This window comes from Macrotis lagotis, chromosome 1 (assembly GCF_037893015.1).
Source record: "Macrotis lagotis isolate mMagLag1 chromosome 1, bilby.v1.9.chrom.fasta, whole genome shotgun sequence".
Lineage (NCBI taxonomy): Eukaryota > Metazoa > Chordata > Mammalia > Peramelemorphia > Peramelidae > Macrotis > Macrotis lagotis.
This window is the reverse complement of record NC_133658.1, coordinates 454,528,415-454,547,724: the sequence shown is the minus strand read 5'-3', so window position 1 is coordinate 454,547,724 and position 19,310 is coordinate 454,528,415. Positions and strand designations below refer to the sequence as shown.

Here is a 19,310-nt window from a genome sequence, read left to right as displayed (position 1 = left end):
ATATGAAATGTCTTCTGTTGCAGAAAATGCTCGCTGAAGTTATTGCAAAGGTTATTCCTTTGATTTCTTTTATATTAAATTTTATTACTAATACCTTATAAACACTTGTTTTATAAATTTATTGACATTTTACAATAGAACAATTAGTTAAATACAGTAGCTACTAACTTCATAGCTGTTTACATGTTCCCATTATCTTTCAAAAAGTAACAAAGATGGTCAATAAGGAATGTGTTTCGCTATCACAGCAATTAGAGAGGGGTTTACATGGCATAAATATGTGAAATGAGACATAATTATCAGAGTGCTTATTTAGAAATATGAGGTATATTCATGGTTGAGCAGGGAATGTTAAAATTCTGTTGATTCCCTTAGCTATTACTATATTTTTGCTTTTAAAGTTTGCAAGTTTTTAATCACATGAGTGAAATGTCTTTTGAAAAAGCATAATAATGTTTTACCTTGGGTAAGGAAGAAATATATATTAATAATAACAGCATAACTCCAAAAACTGAGGGATTGTCTTTTCTATTTGTATCCTGAGCTTAGCACTGAGCTTTGAACATAGAAAGGCCTCATTTATTCATTCAAACCTTTCTTTTATTCCTATTCACTTTTATCTTCAGCTGGATAAAGTCACACTTTCTTTTATTGCCTTTTATTTTTAAATTACTATTCTTTGCTTACCTATGGTACTGCTAAATGCTATCTGAATCAAGCCCTACACTGGAATAAACTCTACTAATTCATTAAATATCTAACTGAATTGAACCTAAATAGTATTTTTTTTTTTTAGATTTTTCAAGGCAATGGGGTTAAGTGGCTTGCCCAAGGCCACACAGCTAGGTAATTATGAAGTGTCTGAGGTCGGATTTGAACCCAGGTACTCCTGACTCCAAGGCTGGCGCTCTATCTACTGCGCCACCTAGCCGCCCCCTAAATAGTATTTTTAACAAACATGAAAATAAAGTGTGGTACATAACTTAGAAATGTATTGTATAAAATAGATTCACCCCCCACCATTGCTGGAACCCTTTGCTACCCATTTATTGGAGGTTTTTTAAGATAATTTGTGCAAAGTAGACCCCCTGCCATTAAACATAGTCACTACCAACAAACAGGAAATGAGAAAGAATCTCTACAACTAGTTTTTGAATGTAAATATTATATAAATTAAATGTAATAGTAGCAACACTGATCTACTTGTCTATATCCCCTTCTGAACTTACTTCTGTTCTTTTTGGGGGCTTTTTTTTTTTTACAAGAGCATCTGTCTATTAAGTACTTACTAATGTTAAGTTCTGAGGATACAAAGAAAAGTTGACTCCTGTTATAAAGGAATTCAAATTCTAATGAAGCTAACATGTAAATAGCTATGTAGATGAATGAAATATTCACTATAAATACAATTTAACCTTAGAAAAAAGGTATTGGAGGGAGGAGGGAAATCTTATTAGGGAAGCTGGGATCTGACCTGAAGCTATGAGTCATAAGGGAGGAAGAGAAGTATGGGAAGAAGCCTATATAAAGATAATAGAATTGGGAGATGGAGTATTATTCATATCTGGGGAAAAGCAAGTAAGCCAGTATAGTTAGATTGTATAGTTCATGGAGAGAAAAGGTTAACAAGATTGCAAAGGTAGGAAGTAGATAAGTTGTAAAAGAATAAATACCAAAAAGATTTTTTTTAATTTTTAATATTTGATCCTGGAAGTAATAGGAAACCACTGAACTTTATTGGGTAATAGGTCAGACTTAAAATTTGGAAATCACTTAGAGTTGAGTGGAGATGTTTGTGGCAGGCAGCCCAATTAGAAGTCTATTGCAATAAGTTAGATTTATACTGGGGTGGTGGCTTTGAGAGTGGAGAGATGATGTTATAAGAGATGTCATTAGGTTAAAAATGATAGGATTTGACAATAGATTGAATGTGAGTGTGAATGAAGAATCATAGATGACCGGTTGTATGCACATAGGTGACTGGGAGAATTAGTTGTACAGTCAAGTGTAGGTAGGAAATAAAAGGTTGAAAAAGTATAGTATGCTAAATATCCTTCCAAGCCAGAGACCACAGGAGATATCAACTTCTCCAAGATAAGAGATTTTGGTAAGAATCATAGAATTGTATTCAGAGGAAAGGGAAAAGATCTATTGACAGCCAGCATAAACCACTTCTTTAGGGTAAAGATGATTTCAGGTTTGTCTTTGGAAAAGGCATTGTGGATTACATAATAGGTGCTGGATGAATTCTATTTGTCGGAGTGAGGAGACCTACCTCACTGATCAAAACCCAAGGAAGGTTCTCTGGGCCACAGAAAATAGCTTAGGGAAATCTTATTAAGGACCCACCATAGGTACTGAGCTAGATGCTGTGTATATAAGGATAAGTAAAGCCATTCTTATCCTCAAAAAATTTACATTCTATTTAGAAAGGCAATATAACCATGTACAAAATCTAAATATAAGGCAATAGTAGCTTGTTGAGATCAAGAAGTCTCATGTTGGAAGTTTGAGCTGAGATTTTAAGGAATTCCAGGAGAGGTGAGAAATGGGTGCCTTCAGGCATGGAAGAATATAAGAGGACAAAGAGGAGATGGAATTTGATTTGGGATTTGAGGCACGTTTGGCTAGAACATCAAGAGGAAGTAATGTATAATAAAACTGGAAAGATAGAAGGGAATTTGACTGAGTTCATTTGTGAATCTAAAGGTAATGGGAGTAGGGTCTCCTGAAGTTTATTAAGAATTGGGAGTGATGGATACTTTAGAAATCTACTTTGATAACTATGTGGAAGATGGATTGAAAAGGGGGAGATTAGAGAAAGAGGGGTCAAATTCTATAGTTTGGGCAAGAGGTTATGAATGTGCTTCTACCAAGAAGTAGATGTGCGAGTGGAAAGAAGGTGACAGACGAGATATTATGGAGGCAGAATTTACAACTTAAAATGAGTGGTCCTATAATATAATCAGTGTCCAAAGGTTCCATGAGAGTTGTTACAGGATGCTTAGATGCTTTAGCAATTAAACAGTTAAGGGTTTCAAAAGAGCTAGTTATATTTTCCAATAGAGAAAATTGATTTGGTTGGAATACCATGTCTAATTTTGGGTGGGGAAGGGGTGAGCTCAAGATTTGAAAAGTCGGAGGTTAGAGAGTATATTGTAATCCTGGAGTTTAACCTATACAGCACAGCATGGAAGGACTACATTCTTCGTTTGGGGTAGAGTAAATAATGCCAATTTTACTGAAACAACATGCATAAAAGGACCACTGAATCTGAATGTGGAAACGATTTTATATTTCATTTATTCCTTTTCAAGCAAAAGAAAAAGAACATAAGGCATTGTATGTTTTTTCTTTTAATAAAATGAGGAATATCCAGGAGAAAAAGGCCCAAACTATTTTTTAAAATTCATGCTGATTGTCCTAATGTAGGTCAGACAGCCAGTACCATAAATCATGATGGTGACTGTGTGTTTGGTCGGTCTCATCCATGACTGATTAGTTTCCATGATTCCATTTGGTCAGATACGAAGCACATTTTCTCATCTATCTTTGAGCATATTTTAACTTGAGTCCCAGGCAAATAAAAGCTAAAATTCTCAGATGGTAACTTTTACATTTTCCTGAGACTCCAGCTGTCCTCAACCTTCAAAAATAGATTATGGCATATTCCGTTGTATACATTGGGCAATGGATTTTTCTGTTATTATCTTTTTTGTGGAATTATAGCACCACTTTCCTTTAAATGTTCACCCCTATTTGACTAGAAACAATTTTAATTGGCAAAAGGAGAAACAGATGCTGTGTGATAGGTACCAGAATTTGTCAGGTTAGTAGAAAGTATATGAGGTCTCAGACTTCAGTTCTGATCTTTGCTCTGTAACCTTTAGTAAGTGCCATCTCCTCTTGAGGGCCTCAGTTGCCTTTTCTGTTAATTGAGAATTGATAAAGGTGACCTCTAAAGTAACTTCCAGCTCTGAGTTTCTTGAATTCATGGCTAAATTGCAAGCTTCCTGAGTTCAGGGAGTTTTGCCTTTGTAGTCCCAATGCCAATAGAGTGCCTAGTTTCAGTAGGTTCTTAATAAATGCTTATTGATGGATTGAAGCATTGAACCCAGGGCATTTTTGTCTCACAATTGTGTTAATGAGATCTTTATCTCAGAGAGACACTGAGAGAAGGAGAGGGTGGTAACTGTAATTATATTATAATTAATAACACATGCACCAGGGTAGGAGGCCTTCTTGTTTGAATAATTTGTGTCATTTCTGCTCCTGTCATGTCTAAAATTCACATACCCAAGACCAGAATCTTGTTTATACTCCCCTGTAGAGAATCTAATTGTGTGCTTGTCTCTAGGTGATTGCAATCATCTCCTTTTCTCCTCCTTCTGGCTTTAATTCCCTTCATCCTTCCCTTCTAAAATTGTATCTTCCCTTGTGTAACGTAAAATTCACTTATAATAAAAGTCTATTTCTTTTATTATTATTGACTGGTTTGTTCTTTTGTGGAAATTTCTAATAGCTACCCAAAGATTAACATTATAATTATACTAGCTCACATTTTTATAATACTTTAAGATTTGCAAAGTTCTTTCATCCTATTAGGCCTGTGAAGTGGTTATTTCAAGGATTATTATCACCATTTTAGAAATGAGAGATCTGAAACTCAGGGAGGAGGGTTATCCAAGGTCACATATCTAGTAAATGTCAGGGTCACGTCTCAGACCTGCTTCCAACTCCAACTCCCAAGTCCCTAGCCCTTTCCGTTACTCCAGAAACTGTTCCTTGGAATATTTAAGACATAAGCAAAGGAGAAAACTTGAAGAGAAGGTCAAATCATAGATCACAGACCTAGATCTGGAAGATAGCCTAGAAACCATTTAGTAGAAATCCAGTTATTTTACAGGGAAGGAAAATGAGACCCAGGAAACATAACCAGAAATTAACCACTTGCTTTAGGATCAGCTAAGCATTGATGTCTTTTTTAGTTTTCAGGCTCTACAATAGGACTTGTTGAACTAAGCCTTTGTGGTCCAGGAACACGTGTGTGTGTGTGTGTGTGTGTGTGTGTGTGTGTGTGTGTGTGTGTGTGTGTGTGTGTGTGTGTGTATGTGAGGGGGCAGTAGGGTTAAGTGACTTGCCCAAGGTCACACAGCTAGTTAATTATTAAGTGTCTGAGGCTGAATTTGAACTCAGGTCCTCCTGACTCCAGGATGGGTGCTCTGTCCACTGCATCACTTAGCTACCCTGCCCAGGAACTTTTTAAAAGAACTTTCTCTGCTGGAAAGACTTCATCCCCTCTTCAAAAGATTGTAGATTTAAAACTTAAAGGAACCATAGAGGTCACCCAATCTGAGCTCTTCATTTTAGAGATGAAAAAGCAGACCTTGAGAGGTTTGATTTGCTTGTCATACAGGTATGGATCCGAGGGAGGCTTCTTTAAAATATAAATCTTTGGTTTATAGATCATAGGGAAACTGAAGCTGATAGTGGGGAATGTGACTGGTCAAGATGACAGAGTAGCTGACAGGACCTGAAGCAACTGAGATTAGTTTTTTTTTTTTCCCTGACATTCTGTCCTTGTTTTTCCCTCCTTAATGTAGCTGATATTCCAGCCATCTTCTGGACCCTTCTGTCCTAGAAACTTCAATTTCCTTTACAACCTTAATGATTGGCTTCATCCCTTTCTGTGCCAATATAATGGACCTGAACCCAATCCTTTCTTATAAAAACACCTGGTCCATGTCAACTGGAAGAGTGATCTAGAGCCTGTAATAATCTGAATGTCAGGACAAGAAGGTGTTATTTCTTGGTTGGGGGCTTAACAATCAGGATCATATGTAACTGTCCCCCTCTGACAATTCATTTGTATCCTGATGTATGTTCAGTCATATCTGACCCTTTGTGATCCCATTTGGGGCTTTTCTTGGCAGAGATACTGGAGTGGTTTGCCACTTCCTTCTCCAGCTCATTTTATAAATGAGGAAACTGAGGCAATCAGAGTTAAAGTGACTTGGCCAGAGTCACACAGTATCTGAGACCAGATTTGAATTTAGGCCCTCCTGACTCTAGGCCCAGAATTCTATCTACTGTACTACCCAGCTTTCTTGGCAACTAATGAGTTCTCCATCACTAGTGGAAGTCAGATGACCTCTACTCAAAGACATTGTGGACTTTCATGCCTAGGTGGCAATGGACTTGGTGATTTCAAAAGTCCTTTCCTATTCTAGAGTTCTTAAATACATTCTATTCCCTGGACCTTTCACATCTCTCTTACTCATTTTTCGACTTGCTTTCAAGGTACATCAGTTCTTCCACTAGGGATGAAATTTTAGCTTAACTACTTTGAAATGGAGATGAAGATATGCTTTGTTTTAAAATATTTCCATCAAACAGATAGGTCAAGTTGAGATTTTTCAGCCATGAGATATATTTCAGTATCATTCTAATTGGATAGAGGAGACAAAGAGCTCTAGCAGAAATAATGGGTGCACTTCCTTTGTAAATAGCTAGTTTTATTTTTTTAATATTTTTTCAATTTATATGTGAAGAAAGTTTTCAACATTCATTTTTTTTGCAAAGCAGTGGGGTTAAGTGGCTTGCCCAAGGTCACACAACTAGGTAATTAAGTGTCTGAGGCCGGATTTGAACTCAGGTACTCCCAAGACCAGTACTCTATTATACCACCTAGCTGCCCTTCAACATTAATTTTTGTGAAAAGTGAAAATAATATACTTTGATCTGCATTCAAGTTCCATAATTCTCTGGGTGTGGATGGTATTTTCCATGGTAGGTCTTTTAGAATTGTCTTTGATCACTATTGCTGAAAAGAACTAAGTCTATCACAGTTGATCATCACACAGTGTTGCTGTTGAAAGTGTACTATGTTCTCATTCTTCTCACCTCACTCATCTAGATGACTGAGTGATTTAAGAAGTAAAGACTTTAGTGACCCTTCTTAGACTTGCCTTTTGAGAAATTCTAGGAGTCACTTCAGTTTTACTTCTGAAGAAAAAAACATGAACCTAACCTGGTGGATTGAGTTTGACTTACGCTAGTGAGTTTACAAGACATACTATAGTGATGCCTGTGTCATTCAGGGGATATAGTACATATATGCTGAGAACTGATATCCAATGAAAACACTCTCTTACGTGGAAAGTCTGATATTTTTATAGCACTAAAAAAGTGCATTCTTCACAACAGGACTTTTAGAAGATAGTCCACCCACAAACACTTAAGTTGTTATTCTGTGCCAGACAGTGTAAATGTTCTTGTTCTCAATTTCTAGATAAGGAAGCTGAAATTCAATGGGGTGCAGCGGTTTGTTCAGAGTCAAGTAATAATGAGTAATTGATGGTAGCCAAGCCGTGAACCCAGGTCTTCTGATTCAAAGACAATTGTCTTTAGCAATCTTAACAAATTTTAGACCAAAAACATCTCATAGCAGGATAAAGTTTCAAATATAATTATGCCCTATACATAAAAGGTCACATCATATATAAATTAGAGGAGCCAGGAAAAATACCTTTCAGATAAATGGATAGGGGAACTAAAAAAAAGATAGAGAAGACAATATAAGGTTATATGGATAATTTTTATTGCATTTTCCAAACAAATCAGATGTAGTTACAATTAGGAGAGAAAGAGGTACCTGAGAGAAAAAAAAATCTTTACCGCAAATTTATTATAATTAAGGTCTTTTATCCAAGTTATATATGGAACTGATTCAAATTTATAAGACTATAATAGATAAATGGTTAAAGGATATTAACTGAATAGGTGCTTGGGAGGATAATAAATCCAATCACCAATCATGAAAAACATTCCAAATCACTAAAGAAATTCAAATTAAAGCAATTTATGGTTCTACCTAACATCCATCAGATAGTTAAAAGATGACAAAAGAGGAAAATGTTTGGACTGAAGACTCTACCAATAATAGCTCACTTGGTAGAGGAATTGATCCAGCCATTTGGAAAGCAATTTGGAATTGTGCCCCAAGACAATTATCCAAGTGTGATACTCTGACCTAGAAGTGCCATAACTTGTCCTATATTCCAAAGAGAGGAAAGAAAGAGCAAAGGAATCAAACATGTAGAGTAAGACATATAGGCACTAGTGTGGTGCAATGGATAGAACTCTGGGCTCGGAGTCAGGAAGATGAATTCAAATACTGCCTCAGAAATTTACTAGCTAAATGACTTTGAGCAAGTCATTTCACCTCTTCTCAGTTTCCTCAACTGTAAAATAGGGATTAATTAGAGCAGCTATCTTCCAGAGTTGTTGTGAGGATCAAATGAGATGATATTTGAAAGTATTTAGCATAGTACTTGGCACTTACTGGGGACTATATAAATACTAGGTAATATTTATTGAGGCTCTAAGTTGCAGCCCCAGAATAGAATGTAAGGGAATGTCGTCCTGTTGGGGAATAATTAAATGATGACACATGAATGTAATGAAATGTAGTGTTACAGGTTGATGGAATGGAGTTTCAGAGAAAATTGAGATGTTCATGAATTAATTAAGTGAACATAACTGGAACAATTTATACTTAACATTATCATAAAGGAAAACAACTTTGAAATTCTTTAGAACTTTAATTCAATAATTAGACCAAAAGACTGAAGATGAAACATATCCTTCACCTCCAACCAGAGAGAAATGATAAACTTGAAACACAAAAAGAGATCTGCATTTTCAAATATAGTAATGTGGGATCTTTTTTCTTTTGACTGAGGTATACATATTTGTAAAAGGGGGTTTTCTTTTGCTTTTCTTTATATTTTTTTCTCAATTTTGGAGGAGAGGAGAGAGGGCAGAAGACAGATTATTTAAAAAATAAAGTAACCCAAAGAACGATGCTTTCCTTAAGGTAGACGGTAAAGCCAAACTACAGGGTCAGAAATCAACTCCATAAGGGTATTTATGTTGCTAGCAACCTCTTTTATGCTAGGTTCTAGAATTCTGTTAGCTGAGATCTAGTTTTTAGAGCTAGTTTTCTTAGGATCATAAATTTAGGGCTGGAAGGAACATCAGAGGCCATCTAGTCCAAACAGTTCAGTTTACAAATGAGCAACATAAGTTGTGTAGAGGTCAAATGACTTGCCTGAATCCATTCAGGTAGGCAATGGAAGATCCATAATTTAAGCCCATGTTCTCTCATTCTACATAGAGTATTCTTTTCACTGCACCTAAACTTAAACCTTAAAGTCAGTATAAATATAAGTGACTAAGTTTTAGTGGGTTTTTAAATATAAACTAGAATTCCCCCTGAAATTTAGATGCCTGTGTGCACCACAGAAGAAAGCAATTCCTATATTATGAAGAAGTGATGACAATGAGGGCTGGAAGGAAAGCCAATGATCCAGCCTGAACTTTGAGATCATAAACAAAATCTTGTTCTTTCAAGTTGCTGGAGATCATGAGAAAGCCTGAAAGATTAAGAAGGTATGAGGGGTTTTGTTATTTCAGTGAACAGGTAAAATACCAAAGTTTGTTCAGAAATGGCAGCAGGGCATGTTGTGTTTGTGCTTCAGGCAGGACTGGAGAGATGAGCAAAAAAAAAAAAAAATCCTCACAGCCCCCAAAGTTTCCTTACGCTCAACATCTTGGGTCCTTTCCAGCTCTGAGATTCTAGGATTCTATCATATATATGTGTGATATAATCGTTTTCTCAATTTGTGTAACATTATAGTCATACTTTTTCCAAAGGCAAGAAAACCAAGATTTGTGTGAAAATGAAAAGCACCAGCATTGAGGATTGGGAGAAGTGAGGGAACATATGCAATAGTCACATAAGAAGAGCTGGGATTACTATAACCCAACATATCACAGCAAAGAACAATCAAATGATTAATGAGGTTTTTCAAACTCTTTAGAACCAAAGCAATGGAGTATAAGGAGAGGGCAGGAACCAGGTATGACTTTCAATACAAAGGAGGTAGTGAAGCTGTACAGTTCTGCAGTCCTCAAATATTTTTGATTCATGGGTTTGTATGCCTATTTCCTGCATGTATTTCCAGAAGTTTTAACTGCTTTATGCATTTCTAGAGTTTAGACACTTGGTGTTGGAGTGTGTGGTGATTTCTTGCCTCAGGTTCAACAGAAGTTGCATACCTGATGGACCGAAACCACAACTTTGTCCCCAGGGTATGCCAGGCTTGGGCTAGGGACCTTTGCTAGACAGCTGTGAAAATACTTTCTCTTCAAATAAAATTCTTCTGGGAAGCATAGGAATACTTTCTGGGTCAAAGATATCTGTGAGATGTTACTTTTCTTCCTTTTCAGGTGAGGACAGTTACAGATGCTCAGTCCTCTCATTGGCTACTCCTGCCCCACTAGAGTTTGCCCTTGATGTGGAGGCCCACAGAAGTACTGTAGTTTGGGAAATGCCTTCTCCATTTCAAACTGAGCAAACCAAAGTTTTTCCAAAGCTCTAGGCTGATTTTTTAACATTTGGAGAGAGTTTGTTTTCCTTGCAGAAAATTTGTTAATTTAGAGATCACTTTATTATTTTCTCTGTTTAATAATTTATAGCCTTAGTTTGGTCAAGGTGATCTTCTTAGGCATCCAATTTGATGAAACTCATATTTATTAAATGCCTGCTATATATTAAGGGCCTCTTTAGGCACTTAAAAAAAAGATGAACTTTACCTTAAAGGTATCTTTTTTTTTTTTTTTGCAAGGCTGTGGGATTAAGTTACTTGCCCAAAGTCATACAGCTAGTAAATATCAGGTGTCTGAGGCTACATTTGAATTCAGGTATTCCTGACTCCAGGGCTGGTGCTCTATCCACCTTGCAACCTAGATGACCACTGGATTCTTGAGCAGCTGTCACTGTCCTTGGGTTGGATTGGACCAGGTTCCAAGGAACACATGTAGAGATGAGCTGATCTCCGCCAGTCACTTCTAAGGAATGGATGCACTGTGTTGAAGTATCTGGGGATGAAAGAAATGGTCAGGGGAAGCTGCTCATAGGTCAGGCCCCTGGTAACTCTTGCAGGCTGATCCTCCTGTGTGCTCAAATCCAACCCTTACTACATTTAAAATTCTATGACCAGGGAAAAATCAGAAATCTGACATATATGTGCTTGGGATGAGATATATATGCTGGGTGTGTTATAGAGGCTGTTCACATTTAAAAGTGGTTTGGAATAAATAGCTTTTCCAGGTCTGAGGTTCAGTTCACCTAATTTCAGCGGTAATCATTTAGCACCTATTACAGGGAGGAATAAAAGTACAGGAGGAAGAATGCTGTACTATTCAGATTCAGAGGATCTGGTTGAAACACCATCTATATTAATAATACTGAAGATTTGGGATTATATAATCATTGCAACTTCTACATCTAATATTATGATCCTGTGTCAGATACTGTGCTCAGAGTTAGAAACATAAAAACAAAGTTTTTAAAAAATACACCCCACATAAAAGATAATTCTTTTATTTGGTATTTTTTTTGCAAGGCAATGGGGTTAAGTGACTTGCCCAAGGCCACACAGCTAGATAATTATTAAGTGTCTGAGGTCAGATTTGAACTCAGGTACTCCTGACTCCCGGGCTAGTGCTTTATCCACTGTGCCATCTAGCTGCCCCCTGACAATTTTTTATTGTGATAAAGACCCTTGCAGTTCCCCTGTGAAACATTTTAAAATTAAAATTTAGGTAAATCAATCCATCTCCCCCACTGAAGTATTATTTTTCTGAATTCTGAGTGCTGGGGATATCAGTACTCTCATCTTCCTCAGGAACTCTAAATTCTAAAATTCTGTGGCTTCTGAAAGGTGAGAGGACTAACACATAATAGAGAAAGCAATAATTCTACAGATAAGATGTTTGACTATTTTTAATCTTAATTAAATTAACCATTGTATGTAAAGGGAAATTGGACTAGAAAATAAAAAAGAGGTTTCAACAGATATCCTTGTGTTTTTACATTCCCCCCCCAATATTTATCTGATTTAAAAGCTGTGTTGAAATGCTTGTGCATGGTGGTGAAAGAAAAGTTTCTTATCACAATCATTTAGTCTAGGCTCCTCCAGATTTTACCTGAAATGTGTAAAACTAATCATATGCTTGCTGAGGATGACTATCATGGGTTCTACCATTTTGGGGCTCTAGAACAGGAATCAGCAAAATATTGTCTGTAGCTAAATTCCACTCTTATACCTAAGAGCTACAAACAGTTTTTCCATTTGTAATAAATTTACTTAGGAATGTAAAAACAATTATTATCTCATCAAAAACAGATAGGGAAGGTCAGGTCCATAGTTTGCTGATCAAGTAAACTCTATTGTAAAAGGTATTCTGTCCTGTGGCAAAGATCTAGACTCTAGAGTGTCAGAATGGAAAAAAAATCTTAGACACCATCTTACTCGAGCCCCTTAACTTACAGGTGAGGAAGCAAAAGTCCTGAAGCCCAGAATGACTTGCTCAAGGACACAGGTGTACACGTTGACAGAGCTAAGAGTAGAACATGGACCTCTCAGCTGATACTGCACCACTGTTTGATTCAATTTATCCAAATCTATGACTGTGTTAATTAGCTAAATGTTTTATGGTTATCTTTTAGGAATATCAGTTATTTACTAGCTGTGGGACCCAGAACTTATCATTTAACCTAAAATTTTTAACTTCAGTTTCCTCAATAGCATGTGTTTCCCAGAGTTGTTGAGAATCAAATATATAAAGAGGTATATAAATGTTATTCAGTTTTGTCCAATTCTTTGTGACACTGTGGATCATAACACATTGATGTTGTTCATGGGGTTTTCTTGGCAAAGATATTAGAGTGATCTTCCTAATTCCTCTATCCAGAATCACCTAATCACCATATAAATATTAACTATGATTATTTTAGCTGGTTCATTTCTAGAAAGTGTGTTTAAGTAATGACTGTCACCATAGTTGGTCCAGAGCCTTTTTTTTTTTTTTTGTTATACTGTTATACTGTTATACTCACTAACACTTTGTTTTGGAAAAAAGCTCATCCCTTCCCTATACACTTCTGTGAAGTCAAGTAAGAGACCTCCTCAAATACTGGACCCAGGTGAAGGACTCTTAGGCAGAGCATCTCTCAGCATGTTGTCTTTGGTTTCATCTGTTGAGATATTGCTGCTTATTCCCATGAATGACTTGCCGGAGGTTCATATTCATATCAGTCAACCTCCTTCCCTTCACACAAACCTTTTCACTTTTTTCTTTCTACCTCTAAAACTTAATGTGATGTACCTGTTAAGCACTTAAGTATTTATTGTAAGGTCCTTGAAAAGTTGAGAATGTTTCATTTGTATCCCAAGCACAGGCCTTGACAAAGCAGGTACCAAATAAATGTTTATTTGATTAACAGATTATTAATTTCTCAGAGTGGCTACTTGAAGGGCATTCATGGGGGAGATGTGTATTCAATCTTTCGGGTTTAATACTGGGGCACAAATGGCTTGCATATGAAGATTGATACCCTTTGGAATGGCTATATTCTCTCTTTTTCCCCCACCATGGAGACTAAGCATACTGTATTAAGAAGAGTTATTTCTAGATGTTTCTAATGTCTAGCCAAGGTGTCAAGCTAATCTTAAAGTACTTCTGATTTAGGTCTTTAGGTTTAAATCCTATCTCACATGAAGGGACTTGAAATGGAAAGAGTCAACTGTACAAGGAAAAAGTTGATTGTTAATTTTACCATGAGCTACAAAGAGACCTGGTGAAGTAAAGACTGAAGAATGAGCAGAATGGCCATTGGAAACTCTGCAAGTGAGTTGTGACATTTGTGAATATGTCCCATCTAAGTTCATTAGAAATTGGAAAGCTATGCTTCTGGTGCACAAATTAGGGTATGATTTTGAATGAGTTTTGTTCACCTAATCCTTGACTTCCCTATGTATAAAGTAATAATTTACATTTCTTTGCATACTATGAATGTGTAATATTTCTTTGTGAACCTTAAAATCCTATATAATTTGATAATTAAAATAACTTTGTGAGATAGGTACTATGAATTGTTATTACCCCTCTTTTCTAGAGGAGGAAAACTTTCAGGGAAGTTCATAATCACCAAGCTAATAAGTATCAGAGGTGGCAGCTAGATGGCACAGTGGATAGAGTGCCGGACCTGAAGTCAAGAAGACCTGAGTTCAAATTTGTCCTCAGATACTTATTAGCTATGTGATACTGGACAAGTAATTTAACCCTGTTTCCCTAAGTTTCCTCATTTGTAAAATGAGCTGGATGGCAAACCACTCCAGTGCCAAAAAACCCTAAATGGGGTCATGAAGAGTCAGACATGACTGAACAACAAAATCAAAATTCAGTCCCAGGTAGTACTGACACCAAGTTCACCTATTCAGGATGTCTTTTTAATGAGGGGATTAGATTAGATAACTTCTGATTAGATTAGATCACCTCTGACATTTTTTCCAGCTGAAAGATTCTTTGATTTTTGTTCTATGTACATACAGGAATAAGTAGATCATGATCTATATATTTCAAGGTTGTGTTTTAAAATTTCCTTCAAGAACAGACTGTCACAGGATGAGATAAACATTGAATGACCCAGGATACTTTTCTCTTTAATTCTATGAATTCATCTAATTTGACATACAAAAGCCTTATGATTTGGCATCTAATCTCAATTTCATACTAAAACTATTCTCTCATTGGTTATCAGTGATCTCTTATCTGTTCATTTTTTTCCAGTTCTTTGAAATTTTTGCAGTTTTTGACATGTTTACAAATCCTTCTTCCAACTGACTCTTCTCTTTGGATTTATGTGATACTGCATTCCTCTGGTTCTTCTACCTTTTCCTGGATCATCATAATTCTCCTGCCCTTTAAGCATTCCTACCCCCAAGCATTGTTATCTCTCAGAGCTCTATTCTATCTTTTCTTCTTTCCTCTATCCCTTAACGATCTCAACCAGTTTTAGAGGTTCATTGATCTGCACAGGTTTCAAGATATATATATATATATATATATATATATATATATATATATATATATATATATTAAAATCTAATTTTTTACTAAAACTTTTAACCACCTTCAAATTACCAACTGCCGGATGGATGTCTCTAACTAGATGTCCAGTTGGCATTACAAGTTCAATGTGTTTAAAATAGAACTTGTCATTCCCCATATGCACAGCCTTCCTCTTCCAAACTCCCCTATTTCTCCTTTTTTTTGTACCACCATCTCTGTTTCATTTTCAGAGTCATCCTAGTCATCATCTTTTTTCTTAAAATTCTAATCAGTCTTTACCTAGTATCCATTTTATTTCATTTACGTCTGATTTCTCCTCTCTAGTGGCCAACTTCTTAGGGCAATTATTCATTGTCTTTTGTTTGGACTACTGAAATAGTCTCCTAATTGGTTTCCTTCTCTAGGTTCTTGCTCAAATGAATCCTCCATCCAGCTGCCAAAATAGTCTTTCACAATTGTGACCATAAAAGCTCCCCAGCTCAAAAACCTTTAGTAGCTCCCTATTTTGGCCCCAGGATAAAATATGAATTCATTAATCTGGCATTTAAGACACTGCAATCTCCGCCCCCCCCCCCAGCTTTGTTCCTTTTCATAAGCTAAATGAAATTTTCTGAACTAAACATTCTATCCCCTCCACTGTGCATATGCACAGGCAAATCCTCCATTACAGTGATGAATTCCTTTCCCAGCCTCACGTCTCTGAATTATCTTTTTTCAAGGTTCAGAACAAGTCATTCCCACCATGACAGAGATCTTCCCTGTTGCTAAGGATTTCTTCCTCTTAAAATTACTTTGTGTTTACTACTTGTGCACTTTTGTATTTTCACAATAGAATACTCTTTCTTTAATGTTTTTTTGTTCCCAGTCCAACCTTATTTATATATAAAAAAGAATGCCTATTAAATTGGACTATGGAGTTATTCACCTAGCAAAGTTTAAGGTGACCCAAGTAGGAATCTCTCATCTAATTTTAGTGTTTCCTAAAAATATTGTTTGGCAACAGACTACTTCCTGGGTTAAATTCTTTGGAATTTCTTTTTTCCCCCTAAATTTTATTTAAGGCAATGGGGTTAAGCGACTTGCCCAAGGTCACACAGCTAGGCAATTATGAAGTGTCTGAGATCACATTTGAACTCAGCTCTATCCACTGTGCCACCTGGCTACCCCTGGAATTTCTTTGGGTATCATAGAAAGGAAGTATTTATGCCAGGTACCCAACCTAGTGCCCCCATGACTACCTGGATTACTGGGTAAAAGTTTAAGTGGTCTGAGATGTTGGAGATTTGCTTTTTACCTCTGAGTTTTCTTGGGGCTGGGGTTGGGAATATTTAGAGGAACCTTTTCCCCATGAATCATGTCACTACTGTGTGACAGTCAAACTGTGTGCAAGGAGGATCCCATCATGATTTAAAGGAATGATTAAAAAATACTGTCAGATTAGTCCCAGGTTGATTTCTAGACTATATACATACACATACATATATGCATATACACACCTATAATTTGAAAAGATTTAATTCAAACCTATCATATGACAAAGATTTGTCTAAAACCAGCTGATAAATTCAACTAGATAGTGACAGACCTGGTATTAGAACCAGATTGCCTGAAACTTGGTCCAACATGCTTCCTGCATCAGAGTATATTGCCTCTGCCTAATGTATAGCGTATTTGCCAGGGCAAATAGAGTCAAGTCTCACTTGTTTGGATGATTTGGGGAAGTGGTGAGCATAGATCAGACACAATAATCTTGAAGCAATATTGTGACACTTTTCAGTTGATCGAGTAACTGGAAAGGTAGTGGTAACCAAGTACATATCAGGTAAGGACCTCCTGGCCCTCAAAGTGTGCTAGGATCATGAAACCAAAGGATGAAATCAAAGAACCAAAGGATCATGAAATTCGTATCAGGTAAGCAATCTGCAGCAGGAAGTAAGCGTTTCTTTTCCCAGAACTCTGTCCCATTGATACAAATCTCATATCTCTAAGTGAGATTGTGTGTGATATATACACACAACACATATACATATTTATGTATTTTCTTGGCATCTCTGAGCAGCTTGGTGTGCCAATCTTTTATGGCCCATAGGCAACATGCTTACATCTTCATTATGTCATAACATCATATATAAGTGACTTCTTTGTGATAAATACTCCCCCCAGTGATGGCATGGCCTTTTATTTGTTTTGACATGCCTAAAATCATGATTCAGAATACTGATAGTTATATTGGAGTAAACACTTCAAGCTTTACAATGTCCCCCACCCCCTAGAAAAAACAATCTTTATTCATAACAAATTTCAATTGGATTTGCTAATCTGATCTCTGGGTTGTTGGTTTGTTTTTGTTCTACATCTTTTTCTATTGTGGCTCATTGCTATGGAAAAAGCTCAGCAAAAAAGAAAAGGTTCACAGGTCCATACAGTCATTCCAGTTATGAAAGTCATTATTAGTGTTGAAGTCCATGCTGAGTAAGTTGCAAGTACTCTTGAGTCCTGTCTTTCATTGTGTCCCATCAAGAGCCTGCAAATGGGTGCTTTTCTGAAGAATTCTCAAACCACATTGAACTTTGGGTGATACTCTCTGGGAAGATAGAGGACTTTAAACCCAGTTCCTTAGAACTTGAAATGTATAGATTTTCTCCATTCTACCATTCAGATTAGTGTAAGGTCACACCATATACCCTACCTCCATCTATCTGAACAATTTAAACACTCAGAGTCTGTAAGATAAAAGAAATAAAATGCCAAAGTGAACATACTGGAGTTTCATTTTTCTAGGTGATGTGATGAAGACTGGTCTTTTGGTGACCAGTCTGAGAACACGAATTTCCGTGCACTTGGTCTCCTCTAGAACAGGCCCCCTCCCTTGCATCTACACCGTGGTCATAGGAAAAAGGGGGCATTTCATGACATGGGTTTCCTCCTCCCGGAGCAGGCTCCAGCAACAAAGAGTTTTCCAGTCGAAGGAACGGACAGGGTCTGTTATTCCTGCTGCTGCCCGCCCGGTGTCAGACAGCCTGCGTTTTCCACGGAGTCCGAGCCTCCCTCAGAGATCGATCATAGGGTAGAGTGGCAAAGAAGGAGTTTTTCAGCTGACAGTTAATGAAGAGCACGATGACCGACACGGACAGGAGGAGGAAGAAGAACAAGGCGAGGTAAGTCACCAGGTCCGGCTTGCTTATCTCCCCCTCCTTTAGCGCCCGGGCCGTGGATACGTAGAGTGCGGAGGAGCCCACGGGCTTCGGAGTCCCGCTCCCATACAGAGGGCTGGTGTGCGCCGGGAGCGGGACTTCGGCAGCACTGGTGGAATTGAAGAGATCGCCATACATGTTCCCGCGTGGGCTCCCACGAGGTGAGGGGGCCGGGACGGCAGCTGCTCCCCGGAGGGCTTCCCGGCGCTCCCGCCCCCCTCCCGAGGCGGGTCCCCGCGGCCTCTCGGGGGAAGCCCCTCCGAAGCCCCCTCGGCGGCGGCGGGCGAAGAGGCGCAAGGCTAGTCCACGGGTGCCGGGGCGACCGAGCCGAGGTGCGCCATCGCCCGGCCCGGCCCGAGGAGCCGGCACTCACCTGGGGGACGAGTCCCTCGAGCTCTGGGACAGCTCCGGCGGCGGCGGCGGGGCGGCGGGGGGCGGCGTGCCCGGCCCTGGGCGCCGCTCCCCGCGGGCGCCGGGAGGAGGGAGTCCTCAACGCCCCGGGTTGGACGGAGGAGCCGGAGGCGGCGGCCGAGGCGATGCGTGCCCTCAGGCTCGGTCTCTGCGCCGCATGCCCGTGGCCCCGGGCGCGGCGCGGCAGGCACTGCCCCCTCGGCGGCCGCGAAGGTCTGATCTGCGTTTGGGTTTTTTTTTTTTTCTTAAAGAAGCTCAGCCTTCCGCGCCGTTCCCGGGGCTCCCGCGTCGCCCGCTCCTCCCTTCCACCGCCTCCTCCCTCCCACCGCCTCCTCCCTCCCCCCGCCTCCAGAAGGAAGGCAGCACAGAGGCGGGCCGGCCCGGGCCGGCTCCTGCGGGGCACTTGGGGCTCCCGGCTCCCGCCGCAGAGCGCGCCTTCCCTTCGCGCCTCGCCGCTGCCCGGCTCGCGCCCAGGGAGGGCGCCCGGGCCGCGGGGCCCGACGTGGCGGGGCTCCAGACGCCGCCCCCGCGCTCCGCACCAGCGGGTTTAGGGCTCGGGTTTTGTTACCCTCGGAGCGGAATCGCGGGAAGTTACTGGCTATGCCCAGAGCCCGGGCGAGTTCGCCCCGCGCGGAGAAGGGAGGCCAAGCCAGGGCTTGCCCCCAGGAGGCGCTCAGGCTGGGCTGCGGAGCCTGGGCGCTGGGGTCCAGGAAGCAGGGCGTT

At 39.1% G+C, this 19,310-nt stretch overlaps 1 protein-coding gene across 1 annotated transcript; it reads right to left on the bottom strand.

Annotated features, from left to right (window-relative positions):
• Positions 1-15,045: 15,045 nt before the first annotated feature.
• Positions 15,046-18,859, bottom strand: SMIM32 (small integral membrane protein 32). The gene has a single exon (XM_074213500.1). It carries the CDS (start codon positions 18,312-18,314, stop codon positions 17,994-17,996), a length of 321 nt encoding a protein of 106 aa, XP_074069601.1. The 5' UTR covers positions 18,315-18,859; the 3' UTR covers positions 15,046-17,993.
• Between the last annotated feature and the right edge of the window lie 451 nt (positions 18,860-19,310).